The sequence below is a fragment of the Phyllobates terribilis genome, unplaced genomic scaffold (genome assembly GCF_046119375.1).
Source record: "Phyllobates terribilis strain yellow unplaced genomic scaffold, ASM4611937v1 Scaffold_4__5_contigs__length_816908805, whole genome shotgun sequence".
Lineage (NCBI taxonomy): Eukaryota > Metazoa > Chordata > Amphibia > Anura > Dendrobatidae > Phyllobates > Phyllobates terribilis.
Genome location: NW_027362764.1, coordinates 645,370,009 through 645,383,999, shown reverse-complemented (window position 1 = coordinate 645,383,999; position 13,991 = coordinate 645,370,009). Strand labels below are relative to the sequence as shown.

The 13,991-nt window shown below is 42.5% G+C and overlaps 1 protein-coding gene across 1 annotated transcript in view; it reads left to right on the top strand.

Annotated features, from left to right (window-relative positions):
- PREX2 (phosphatidylinositol-3,4,5-trisphosphate dependent Rac exchange factor 2) overlaps positions 1–13,991 on the top strand; it is a 538,104-nt gene that overhangs the window by 354,916 nt on the left and 169,197 nt on the right. The window contains exons 24-25 of the mRNA XM_073679425.1: positions 447–669; positions 8,276–8,483. Of these exons, the coding sequence (XP_073535526.1) occupies positions 447–669; positions 8,276–8,483 (431 nt within the window). The remainder of the gene's footprint in view (positions 1–446; positions 670–8,275; positions 8,484–13,991) is intronic.

The window sequence follows — 13,991 nt, the reverse complement described above, 5'->3', positions numbered from 1 at the left end:
GTTGGTTGTCAAATGGTAAATCTGCCAAACTCATTAGTAAAAATGGAGAAAATTTACTGCTGGTTTAACTCAAAGGTATATAGAGAGACATTTTCTCATCACAGACAATCCCTTTGATACGGGAGCCGTCACAGCTGCTTGGTTTTCTTTATCCCCCACTACAGTCACAATAGGGAAAATGTAATGTTAGATGTGCGTGTTGAAATGAATGTCCGTCCATGTAATAAATGGACAGACCAGTTACCTCGACCACCTCTAGGATGTCCATATGCAAGAGTGCTTATTGCAGTGAAGTAAACTCTTTGAACAGGAGTAACATTACCCAAAAGGTAGACAGAAATGTCTATTACCTACAGCATACTTTATAATTAATATTGATAATTACTGAATAACTTAAATAATGCAGCTTCATATTATTTTTTATTATTTTCTTTTTTTGCATATAGTTTTCAAGGGTCTTGAAAAACCGAGCCTGGCCTACATTCAAACAAGCCAAGTCTAAAATTTCACCTCTACATAGCAGTGATTTCTGTCCAACAAACTGTCATTTCAATGTAATGGAGGTATCATACCCCAAAACCTTGACTTCGCTCGGGAGCGCATTTGGGGTCCAGCTTGACAGCAGAAAACAACCATCACAAGACAAAGAGAATAAAAATACAGAGCAAGGTGAGCTTGGATACTTTTGAGTGTTAAACGGAGACTGTCACCTCCAAAGCTCCAATTAAACCGCTAGTTCAGTCATGTAGTGGGACTTCGCCCCTATAAAAATCATGTCTGTACTATAGATTTTACTGCATTTTCTGACCAGGAAAATAAACATTTTTTATATGTCAATCAGGGTTCCTTGAAGCACCCTTGGTGTGGCCATCAGCTGCCTGCTCCGTTCCGTCACCTTAAGTAACATGGAGTGCACAGCCTCTTAGCTTGATTGACAGTCCTCACTTGTTCAGAGCAAGCGCTGCCTTAAATGACTCGCATCTGTGCACTGAAAATCCTGGAGCCCAGCGGTGCACAGTGTTAGTGCGTGCACACTCTTTTTCTTCGCTCCTGATTGTAGCAGTCACTTGCTAGAATGTAAGGTGTATCAGTATAGTGAGTGGCCTCTTCAGTCATGACCAATAAAGGAGAGCGCACACGCACTAACGCTGTGTGAATGCTGGTGGGCTCCTTAAATGTTCAGTTAAGGCAGCACTTGCTCTGGGCAAGCGTGCTGTCACACAAGCTAAGGGGCAGTGCACCCCATGCTTATTGAGAGAGTGGAGCGGTGAATGGAGCAATTGGCGACTCCAAGGGTGCACCGAGGAGCCCTGATTTACATTTTAAATATTTTTTTTCTGGACAGTAAAAGCAGTAAAGCTTCAGTATAAACATTATTGTTCTAGGGGGCTAAGTCCCATAATCGACTGCACTAGCAGTTTAATTAGAGTTTTTTTTTGGGGGGGGGGCAGACTCTCTTAAAGGAGTGGTCCGAAACTAAAATTTATTGTAATCCTAAATGTTTATCTATTTAATATCATAATCTAGTCTATTTTTCTAATATAATTTGATTAAAAATTCCCTATCGTTCCCTCACTAGTCTAACCGTTTTTTTTTGTTTTTTTTTTACTACTTCCTGTGTGATGATGCTTCATTTGAGAATCCCAGTGCATGATATGATGCCACTTGCAGGGTTGGCATTGGTCTCTGCTCACTCTTTATATACTTACAATGCACAATGACAGTGCGCTCTGTTGTTGTCTCTTCAATTTTGATTAGAGTCGGTGAGAGAGTGCATTGTCACTGTGCACTGAGAAGAATAGTGCACTGTGACAAAATTCTACTTGAGCATCTGTCGGAATTGACAGAGCAGGGACTGGACCACTGAGTGCCCACACCGCTGGGTAGAGCAGGGACTGGATCAGCCCCTGAAATAGACATCACGGTTGATGCCTTGTTTCATGTTGAGGGCAGTGGCTGTGGCAGTCTTCCCTCTGATGACCAATTACCACAATGTCCAAACAATGGGGTTAATGGCACTTCATACAATCAATTATACCCATACTTTGGCTATCACATACTGTCCAAAGTAAAGAAGAGATCCATCGTAAATTAAAAAACAATTCTTTATTGATAATAATAAAAACAAACAAAAAAAAAACAATAAAAATTATAGAGTGCCTCATGTAAGGGATGCTGCCGAATCCTGACAAAGATAATAATATTATTTTACTGCTGATATACTGTAGACCAAAATGATTATTGAAAATAGGGTGCTATATAGACACCTGTTGAGATTCTTTTTATACACCTGTTGAGATATGGTTATTTCATTCTAATATTCAGGATATCTAATATGATCTCTTCCATTGTTTATTTGGTTATGTGATGCCATTTTTTGATACTATATATACTTTGCACTTTAGATATGTGATTGTTATGTCTACCCAATGAAAACCTAGGATAGGCTGTGTGCCCACTATGCGTTTTTTAAGCATTTCTGCAGCTGCAATTCCGCTGCAGAAACGCTTAAAAAACGCTTGGTAGAAGGTCTGCCATGTTCCCCAATGATAATCCGCATGTGCTGTGCACTGCTGCGATAATTTCCGCTGCGGATTATCATTGCGGAAAAATCCGCAGCACTACCAATTATTTTGCGGAATCGCTGTGTTTTCGCCTCCATTGACTTGCATTGGACCGCATGACATCCGCATCACTGCATCTGCAGATGCGGATACCATGCGTTTCAATGTGCGGATGGTACCCGGGTTTGGAGAAGAGGAGATTCTCCTCCGGACCCTGGTACCATAGTACCTGCAAAAAAAAGAATAAAATAAAAAAATATACATTATACTTACCTTCTGATGGCCCCCGGTGTCCTTAGCGATCCATCCTGGCTTGCCGGCAGCTCACAATGGTCTAAAAAGGACCTGCCATGACGTCATTTATTCACGTGACGGGAAATTGCACTTTCTTTGCAATTTCACCGCACTTTTTCCCGTACACGATATGGTAAAACCAGTAATGTCGTTCAAAAGTACAACTCGTCCCGCAAAAAATAAGCCCTCACACGGCCATATTGACCAAAAAATAAAAACGCTATGGCTCTGGGAACAAGAGGAGCAAAAAACGAAAATGCAAAAACGGAAAATCCCAGGGTTGCGAAAGGGTTAATTGATGATGGATCTCTTCTTTACTTTGGACAGTAATTGAAAGCCAAAGTATGGGTATACCGTAATTCCCTGTGATTACGACTCATTTGAGTATCCCAGCATGCATTGGGGGTTCTCAAAGAAAACTTCATCTCACAGGAAATAGTAAAAAAAATCAGTTAGAGTAGTGAGGTAAAAATGGGGGATTTTTAATTAAAGTATATTAGAAAAAAGATTAGATTATTACATTAAAAAGATAAAGATTAAGGATTAAAATAAATTTTAGTTTCTGACCACCCCTTTAAATATTTGAAAATATTCAGAAATTTCTTAATTTCTTAATACCTGAAACATATTATTTATATGTATAGTGAAACTTCACATCTTTGCAGATTGTTTTGGGGGTTGTTGCCATTCATGAAGTCTGGAGAACATCTGTCTGCTCCTACCATTTCTAACTAAGTATATATTGATTTTGTGAGTCAAGTACATTACGCTTGGAGGAATGTAAATTGGATTTATCTTGACCTTTTGACTTCTTAATATCTGAAATTCATACGAGACCAATATTTATTGAAATTGTTTCTCACTAGGATTACAATTCTGGAGCCTTACTTATGAGCTGCTGCCTTAAGTGCAGCCTGTAATGCGATATCATGCATCACATCTGCTTCATAGGGAAGATTTCCTAGAAGTAATATACATTTTGCCACTAGTTATTTATATCTTGTAGTGATGATCTTGACATTTTGAGTGACTGATCTGATTATAGGGACCATTGAGAATAGATATTTGATGCTGATAATAATAATGATAAGCTTTAAGTGTATAGTGATTGTATATTCCACAGCAGACAGACTAGATAGCATGACAAGAGTATTCCTACCCATCTTATAGTTATACACAGATGATGTTATCATTCATAACGCTATATAGCATAAATCAACTAAAAAACCTAGCCTTAATGTGGTTTTTTTTGTTTATGTGCCATGATGCTTTGCACTATTTTTTATTAATAATAATAATAATAATATTATTATTATTTTATATAACTCCATTTATTATGGTGCTGTACATAAGAAGGGGTCACATACAAAATACATATATCACTTACAGTAAATGAACTAACAATGATAGACTGGTACAGGGGGAAGAGGACCCTGCCCTTGAGGGCTTACATTCTACTGGATAATGGGGAAGGAGACAGTAGGTGGTGGGTTGCAGCAGCTCTGGTGGTGGTGATGCGGCAGCGTAGTCATTCCTTGTTGTAAGCTTTCTTGAAGAGATGGGTTTTCAGGTTCCGTCTGAAGGATCTGAATGTGGTGGATAGTCAGACGTGTTGGGGCACAGATTCCAGAGAATGGGGGATATTCAGGAGAAGTCTTGGAGGCGATTGGGTGAGGAACGAATAAGTGTGGAGGAGAGAAGGAGGTCTTGGGAGGACTGGAGATTACGTGAGGGAATATATCGGGAGATTAGTTCAGAGATGTGTGGAGGAGAAAGGTTATGGATGGTTTTGTAGGTCAGTGTTAGTAGTTTGAACTGGATACACTGGGCAATTGGGAGCCAGTGAAGAGATTTGCAAAAGGGGGAAGCAGAGGAGTAGCGAAAAGAGAGATGAACCAGTCGGGCAGAAGAGTTAAGAACAGACTGTAGTGGTGCGAGAGTGTTAGCAGGTAGGCCACAGAGGAGGATGTTACAGTAGTCGAGGCGGGAGATGATGAGGGCATGCACAAGCAGTTTAGTAGATTGAGGGTTGAGGAAAGGACGAATTCTGGAAATATTTTTGAGCTGGAGGTGATACAGGGGAAAGAGTGATGTCATTTATTGTGATAGATAGATCAGATGGGGAAGATACGCAAGATGGAGGAAAGATTATGAGTTCAGATTTGTCCACATTGAGTTTGAGGAAGCGAGAGGAGAAGGAAGATATGGCTGATAGACATGCAGGGATTCTGGACAGCAGAGAAGTGACATCTGGGCCAGAGAGGTAGATCTGGGTGTTATCAGCGTACAGGTGGTACTGGAAACCGTGGGACTTTATGAGCAGTCCCAGCCCAATGGTATAGACACTATGAAGTTCTTACCTAGACAGATCATTCTATTTAGGGATTATTCGTAACTTGGCAACTATCAACTACCGGTCATGCATGCCATTTATCAAATCATTACTGCCAGAGACAGACAAATACAGCTCTATTCTAACAAAGCATTTTAGAGCCCTGTTATCAGAATCAGTGGGGTTCCCAATGGTTGAACCCTAACAATCAGTAACTTGTCAAGTTGGGAATAACCTTTAAGTTTTGGAAGGGCTCCATATCCCAGCTCCATGTAACAGAGTGGGAATGCCATTTTTTTAGCCCTCAAAATACTTGAGTCATTATTGTCTCATAAATGTGGTCTTGGAATTTTCCATGAAAATACAGTACATGGCACTTATTTTAGTTGGAAGTACAGAGGTTGTGCTGCCCACCTATAGCAACTCCCTAGTAAATGTAGCACAGAAATCCAAGCACCACCTCAGATTTCTGTTGAGGAAATATGTTAGATCTAAAAGGGACCTGTCACATCAGAAAACACTATTTAACTGAAATATAGGTTCAATCTGTAGGTAAATAGCTTTGCAATGCGTGGCTACCTTACTGAACATGTGGCTACTGGGAAATACACTGCTCAAAAAAATAAAGGGAACACTTAACAGAATATAACTCCAAGTAAATGAAACTTCTGTGAAATCAAACTGTCCACTTAGGAAGCAACACTGATTGACAATCATTTTCACATGATGTTGTACAAATGGAATAGACAATAGATGGAAATTATTGGCAATTATCAAGACACTCTCAATAAAGGAGTGGTTCTGCAGGTGGGGACCGCAGCCCACATCTCAGTACCAATGCTTTCTGGCTGATGTTTTGGTCACTTTTGAATGTTGGTTGTGCTTTCACACTCGTGGTAGCAAGAGACGGACTCTACAACCCACAGAAGTTGCTCAGGTAGTGCAGCTCATCCAGGATGGCACATCAATGCGAGCTGTGGCAAGAAGGTTTACTCTGTCTGTCAGCGTAGTGTCCAGAGGCTGGAGGCGCTACCAGGAGACAGGCCAGTACACCAGGAGACGTGGAGGGGGCCGTAGGAGGGCAACAACCCAGCAGCAGGACCGCTACCTCCGCCTTTGTGCAAGGAGGAACAGGAGGAGCACTGCCATGCCCTGCAAAATGACCTCCAGCAGCCCACAAATGTGCATGTGTCTGCACAAATGGTTAGAAACCGACCCCATGAGGGTGGTATGAGGGCCCGACGTCCATAGATGGGGGTTGTGTGTTAGAACCTTGCTCTTAGGTTTTTTCCTTTGCTGGTCACATGACCTTGTTGGCCTATTTAATCCTGCTCCGCCCTTCTGGCTTTGCTGGACTTCATTGTATAACTACTTTCTAGCTAGCCTGTGCTCTGTATCTAACTCTGTTAGTTTGCTTGGTCTACGGACCTCTATGTTCTATATATTTTGTTTGTTCGTCTGTCTGCTACTATTTCTGTTAGGAGGTGTCCCATTTTCCTCCCAGTCCTTAGTACTTGTAGGGATTCCTTCCCCACATCTATAGGTCTCCGTACAGACTAGCTTAGGACTTTAGCAGGTCTGATCGCAGGATCAGGTTCCCTGTTACATCGTAGGGATTCAGCTGAGTTCTATCGTAGGGACAGATCTCCTCTCTTTCCTTAGCTCTGGTAGCAGAACATAACAGTGTGCTCACAGCCCAACACCGTGCAGGATGCTTGGCATTTGCCACAGAACACCAGGATTGGCAAAGTCGCCACTGGTGCCCTGTGCTCTTCACAGTTGAAAGCAGGTTCACAGTGAGCACACTGTGACAAACGTGACAGAGTCTTGAGATGCCGTGGAGAGCGATCTGCTGCCTGCAACATCCTTCAGCATGACCGGTTTGGCAGTGGGTCAGTAATGGTGTGGAGTGGCATTTCTTTGGAGGACCGCACAGCCCTCCATGTGCTCACCAGAGGTAGCTTGACTTCCATTAGGTACCGAGATGAGATCCTCAGACCCCTTGTGAGACCATATGCTGGTGCGGTTGGCCTTAGGTTCCTCCTAATGAAGGACAATACCAGACCTCATGTGGCTGGAGTGTGTCAGCAGTTCCTGAAAGATGAAGGCATTGAAGCTATGGACTGGCCCGCCCGTTCCCCAGACCTGAATCTGATTGAGCACATCTGGGACATCATGTCTCGCTCCATCCACCAACATCACGTTGCACCACAGACTGTCCAGGAGTTGGCGGATGCTTTAGTCCAGGTCTAGGAGGAGATCCCACAGTAGACCATCCGCAACCTCATCAGGAGCATGCCCAGGCATTGTAGGGAGGTCATACAGGCACGTGGAGGCCACACACAATACTGAGCCTCATTTTGACTTGTTTTAAGGACATTACATCAAAGTTGGATCAGCCTGTAGTGTGTTTTTCCACTTTAATTTTGGGGGTGACTCCAAATCCAGGTCTCCATTGGTTAATAAATTTGATTTACATTGATGATTTTTGTGTTATTTTGTTGTCAGCACGTTCAACTTGGTACAGAACAAAGTATTCAATGAGAATATTTCATTCATTCAGATCTAGGATGTGTTATTTGAGTGTTCCCTTTATTTTTTTGAGCAGTGTAATTAATTTACTTCCTCCCAGGAGCTTCCGGCTTTCAGTCAAGGAGGTGTGCACAGGATGGCTACAGTCATTGCTAACAGCGCCGCTCACTATACTGTAAGCACGCCTTGGCACTTTAATTGACAGCCGGCTCTGCAGAGCATTTGTGCTGGGGTGTGCTTATGGTTTAGTGAGTGGTGCTGTTAGCAATAACTGTAGCCGTTCCTTGCACGCCCCCATGACTGAAAGCCGGAAGCACCTGGGAGGAAATAAGTTCATTTTCTCCTGGTAGCCTCATTTCCAGAGAGGCGGCCAGTCGGCTTACTAACACTATTTAACTGCAGATTTACTCTATATCTACAGGTAAATTGGGTTTTACGAGGTGGCAGGTATCCTTAAATCCAGCAAGTAATTTTTCCTTAAATTGTTATTTCTCTTCTGTAGTCTGTTATTAGTGTTACTATGTTACTATTGACTTTTCTTAATAATCTTTAGGCAAACTAAATCCTATGGTATATATACAACATACCATAACCACAATGGCTGCACCATCAGGACATTCACTGGGTCAAAGAGATGGTCATGGACTGAGATACCTGCTAAGCAATGAAGATTTAGAAACACAAGATATCCATCACAAGTTACTATGCAAACTCCATTCCGCGCTGGCAGAGGTGGAAACATGTGTATCTCAAATTGATGAGTAAGTAATCCCTACAATATTTAGTATCTATTTTGGATCTTGTTCACTTTCATAATGTTAAAATCTGATTTTTGTTGCCAAGCCTTAGAATAATTTTGATGTTGTTCTTAAATAAACTCATTGCATTCAGTATTTGCCAGGCCATGTTGCTAAGAGCTGCTGGTGTAGGCTTTATCATTATTAAAATTGGTGTACATCTCCTAAAAATTCTCTTAGGACCATCATAGTCACTTATATCAACATTATCTTTGGTAAAACACCAAAGACTCTCATCGACTCAGCATTTCTTTTTTGTATAGAGAAGCACCTCCTTATATTTGTTAATGGTGATTCCTGTAAACTAAATAACTTCTTGCTTGAACAAGATGTTCCATATACTGGCCAAAAAAGACTAGATTCATTACCTTTCAGTTTAAGGGTTGAACAAAAGCTCATATGTCCAGTTGGACAATCACATCCATGAGCGAAGTAGCCACCTAGCACCTCATTTTCCCTGAGTCTCTTGACTACATTTTTCACCATTCAAGAAAAAGTTTCACCAGCATCCCAAAATTGATCCTTCATTGGAGCCAGAATTCATTTACTCTGTATAAAAATAGCTGTGTGGGTGGATACTTGAGGCCCAATTCATTAAAGCTAGGAAAAGTTGCACAATTTTGGAGCAAAATGAGGTTACGCTAAAATTTAACGCCTTTTGGCAGTCTCACACCATTTTTGCACCAGCTCTGACAAAATGGGAAATGCTGGTACAAGATGGGGCGTGACAACCCCAGCTTATCAATTTCATGATGAGCAGTTCTTACTCTACAAATCTTACTCCAGTCATCGACTGGAGTACGATTTGTGGTGAGGCGCCTGCCACTTTCCGGACGCACTAGATTCCATAAGAGGCTTGCGCCTCTTAATGAATCAGAAGCGTCTGACTCCAGCACGCCCCCTCATCAAGACTGGTGTGAAAAACGCCAATCTTTATGAATCGGGGCCTTGGTGTCTATATTCTTGTTTTGCTACTGAAAACTTATTCCTATAGTCACAGTTTAATTTTTCACCTTCTGCAATTATACTCTTGAGTTTAAGATGAAAAAAATCTGTACCATCCTCCAATTTCACATGATTTAGGTAACTATACAGTTCAAATTGGATTACCTATGGATAGGTCATCAATATCAGCCAATACCCGACAGCCTCGCCAATCAGCTGTTATGAGATCCAGCTATATAAAAACAATGTAAGGAGCTGGAACAGCATGACTCCAAAGTATTAGGGTATGTGCACACGATGCGGTTTTAATGCTTCCCCTGCGTTTTTTCCGCGGCGGAAACGCATTAAAACCACTTGTTAATAGGTCTGCCATATATAGCAATGGTAATACGCATGTGCTGTGCACATGATGCAGAAATTTCCGCTCCAGATTACCATTACGGCAAAAACAGCAGCAGGACCATGTATTGCGCCATTCTGCCGCAAATTCACATCCATTGACTTGCATTGAATCGCAGCAAACCCGCATGTATAATATCTATACATGTGGATTTGCTGCGTTTCAGTCACAGTCAATAGGCGCAAATTCGCGACGGAATCGCGCTGCGGGTGGTACCCAGGTCGGGAGAGGAGGCTGCTACTCCTCTTATCCGACCACCGCTCTGGCTGATAACAGCGAGGACGGCGTGGATGGGAGGAGCAGTAGTCTGCTTTCCCAGCCCACGTGCCCGCGATAGTAAAAAAACCAAAAACATATAAATAAATAAAAAACCTGTATACTCACCTGTCCGGCGGCCCCTGGTGTCCTCCTTGTCCTCGGCGGCAATACGATGCTCCCGGCAGCCAGCGGTACACTGCCAGAATGGTCCTGATGGTCACAAGACCATCAGGTGATCGGTGACGTCAGTGGTCAGCTGATGGTCACGTGACCATAAGCTGATTGCTGACGCCGGTAATCAGCTGATCGGTCTTGTGACCGATTAACTAATGCTCACCGTGGGAACATTCGCAAGAATGTTCCCATGGTGCCTAGCTCACCAGGGCTCAACAGCTGATGAACCCCAGTGATCTCCTGCAGCCTGTATACTGACGGGGGTGATTTTACACACCTGTCAGTACACAGTGCTGTATTCTACAGATGTAACATCAGTGATTTCTGATGTCACAGCTGTTGAAGTGACCCGGATCGTCGTGGGACACTCGGCGGTGATTGTGGACTGCGTCGTTGACAGCGGACAGGTGAGGGATACGGTTGTTTTTTATTTTACGTTTCTTTCAGGAGATCAAGGGCTTTGCGAAGGTGTGCACTAAAAAAAAATTAAAAACCGTGTGTTTTTTATTTCATTAAAATACTTTATTCTGGCTGTGTTTTTATTGAAAAAACGACGACCACTTTACTACGCGGTTAGTAATGGGGGCGTCTGATAGCCACCCTCCATTAATAACCTGGGCTACACGTCTGCCGCCAATACAAGGCTGATGTGAACCCCAACCCCATTACCCCACTGCCACCACTACACGGCAGTGGGAAGAGCGAGGCTAAGCGCGAGATTTGGCGCATCTTATGGATGATCCATTTCTGGGACTGCTGAGGGGTGATATTAATAGCCGTGGAGGGGGACTAGTATCCATGGCCCCTTCCCTGGCTATTAATATCAGCCCGCAACTCTCTAGTTTAGCTTTTGCTGGTAAGATTTTTATAGGTTGACCCCATGTCAATTTTTTTTCTGGGGTCCCCCTGTAATCTAGCCAGTAAAGGCCAAACAAACAGCTGTGGGTTGATATTAATAGCCAGGGAACATTGTTGGCTAATGGCCCCTTACACTTCTGCTAATATCAGCCCCCAGCGGTCAGCTTTCTCTCTGCTGGTTATAAAAATAATGCAGGAGCCCACGCCATTTTTAATTTTAGGCTCTGTGCCCATAATTCAGACGTAGCAGCGCTTTGGATGCAAATTTTTGCTGCGTCCAAAACGTTGCATTCTATTGAACGCAGGTAAATCACATGTGTTCTCTGAACCATGCAGATTTACCGCATTCAATACATTCTTGTGGTCAAATTTCTGTTGTGGAGACTAGCGACTCCGCAAGGGAATTTGACATGCTGCGGTCCTGAAAGACGCGCCGCATGTCCATGTCCACGAGTGATTGGCAGCCTCTGATGCACACATAGTGGATGTGGGATTTCTAGAGATCCCATCCACTATAACATAACATTTGGACGCTGTGGGTTTGACGCTGTATAAACATGCAGCGTCAAACCTGCAGCGGCTCCTGACTGTGGCCACGTACCCAAACTCACCCACAACGTATCAATTTCTGTAGCGGATATGCTAGTCTCCGCTGCAGATTTTGACCGATTGACCTGTCATTATATGCGGTGGATTCACATTTACCGGCAACACCGTGTTTCGGACGCAACATAAATACGTTGTGTCCAAAGAGCTGCTGAATGCTGATCGGGGAACGTAGTGGCTAACGAACCAGCTGTGAGATGTTATTTAATGGCCCGGGACCATGTTTGCCTAATGGCACCTTCCCAGGCTAAAATTAGCTCACTCAATGGGACTAACTGACACCCAGCTCTTTTGTTTGGTTATGTCAAGGTGTCAATCAGACCTTTTCATGGCCAAATTTTAATTAAAGTAAAGAAACACACAGACACAGTGTAAACACTTTATTTGAAATACAAGAGAGCCATTCGTTAATCATTTAAATGAACCAATATTCTCACCCCAGTGAGTAATCCAAGGGCTTAAGCAATGTCCCACCAAATAACTTTATTTAGCTCCAAAAGAATTCATTGATGTACAAAAACGCTTAAAAAAATCTTTAAAAAATGTATGTAAAAACGCGTCAAAAACGCATGTAAATCCGCATTCGTTTTTTCTGCCAGGGAGAGGCAAAAGCTCTCAAGAAATTTCTGCTTCAAATTCTGAATCCTTAGGGTATGTGCACACGATCCTTTTTTGCCAGCGATTTGAAAGCAGCATGCTGATGCTGCTTCCAAAGCGCTGCATGCAGGTGAATCCGCATGTGTTCATTGAACACATGCGGATTCACCTGCGTCCACCGCATCCTATACATTACGGTAGTAGAATTTCTCTTGCAGCGACCAGCGTCTCCGCAAGAGAAATAGACATGCTGCCGTCTGTAAAGACGTGCCACATGTCTGTCTCCGGGGGGGTGCCGCAGACGCCTAGTGGGTATGGGATTTGTATAAATCCCATCCACTATGCTGTAACATCTAGCTGCTGCGGATTGCACGCAGCGCAAGTGTGCTTTGTCCAATCCGCAGAGAACACTGATCGTGTGCACGTACCCTTAGAGGGAACTATAGCTCAGCTCCTACTTCAGTAAGGAGCTGCAACAAGAAGACTGTGACCAGTCCATGTGGCAGCATCGCTCAGACAACTGAAAGGAGCGTGTAGATGTTTTATATATTATTTTTCTGCATTCTTTTAGGGCTGTTAACTTAAACAGGGGTATGTTTACTAGTTTATTAACATTATTGTGTCCTGTCCCTGGGTTATGCGCCTGCATACTGTTTTGCTAATAGGATCCGTTTAAAAGGGTTTTTCGCTTTAACAAAACTGTTATAACCTATAAGCAAACTCAACAGATGTTCCATTTCCTGTAGCGCCTCAACAGGGAGCATAAAGCATTACATATTGGTTTATTAAACCAATGGCTATATGTTTAATATTTCTATTTGTTGGTTACTCCAGACCAAGAGACACCTTTAAGAATTGAGGGTACAAATCCTCAGAATTCTAAAATGGAACAACCCATAAAGGAAACATTTGAACATATGAGTATAAGTGAATTTAAGCCTTTAAGGACTATTCCCATCTCCAAGATACTATCCCAATATGTAGTAGGTATAATAATAATAATAATAATTAATAATAATATTAGCAAATACCTACAATTAGAAATGTAGTATAGTTTTTCTGATTTGCTATGCCTCTTTCCTCATGTGCAAGCATTGCAGGACCTTAGGTATCCATGGTTATGACCACTAGCAACTTACTAACTGTCACTATATCAGTGGTCATAACCATGGATACCTAAGGTCCTGCAATGCCTGCACATGAGGAAAGGGAAATAGGGATTCAGAAAAACTATACTATATTTCTAATTGGATCTATTTGCTAACATTATTATTATTACACCTAGTACATATTAGGATAGGATCTTGGAGATGGCAATACCCCTTTAAATTCCCACTCAGTTCATGTAAGTGTAGAATGCTGAACTGAGAGATATTTTGGCAAGGTCCTCACAACGGATAGCTATTGGTCACTGTAGAGTTTATTCGTTTTACGCCTCACTGCATACCTATAATTGTGACACTGGGATATGGGGTGATATACTAGGTTTCCTTGCTGGTCCTGTCACACATACATTTTTCATGTTAAGTTGTTAGGCGGTAGGAAGTGTGCACCGCATAGTGACCTATCTCATGATATGCACACTCCCACTCCCCTGGCTGAGAAAACAGGAACAAGGACATTTCCCAAGACAC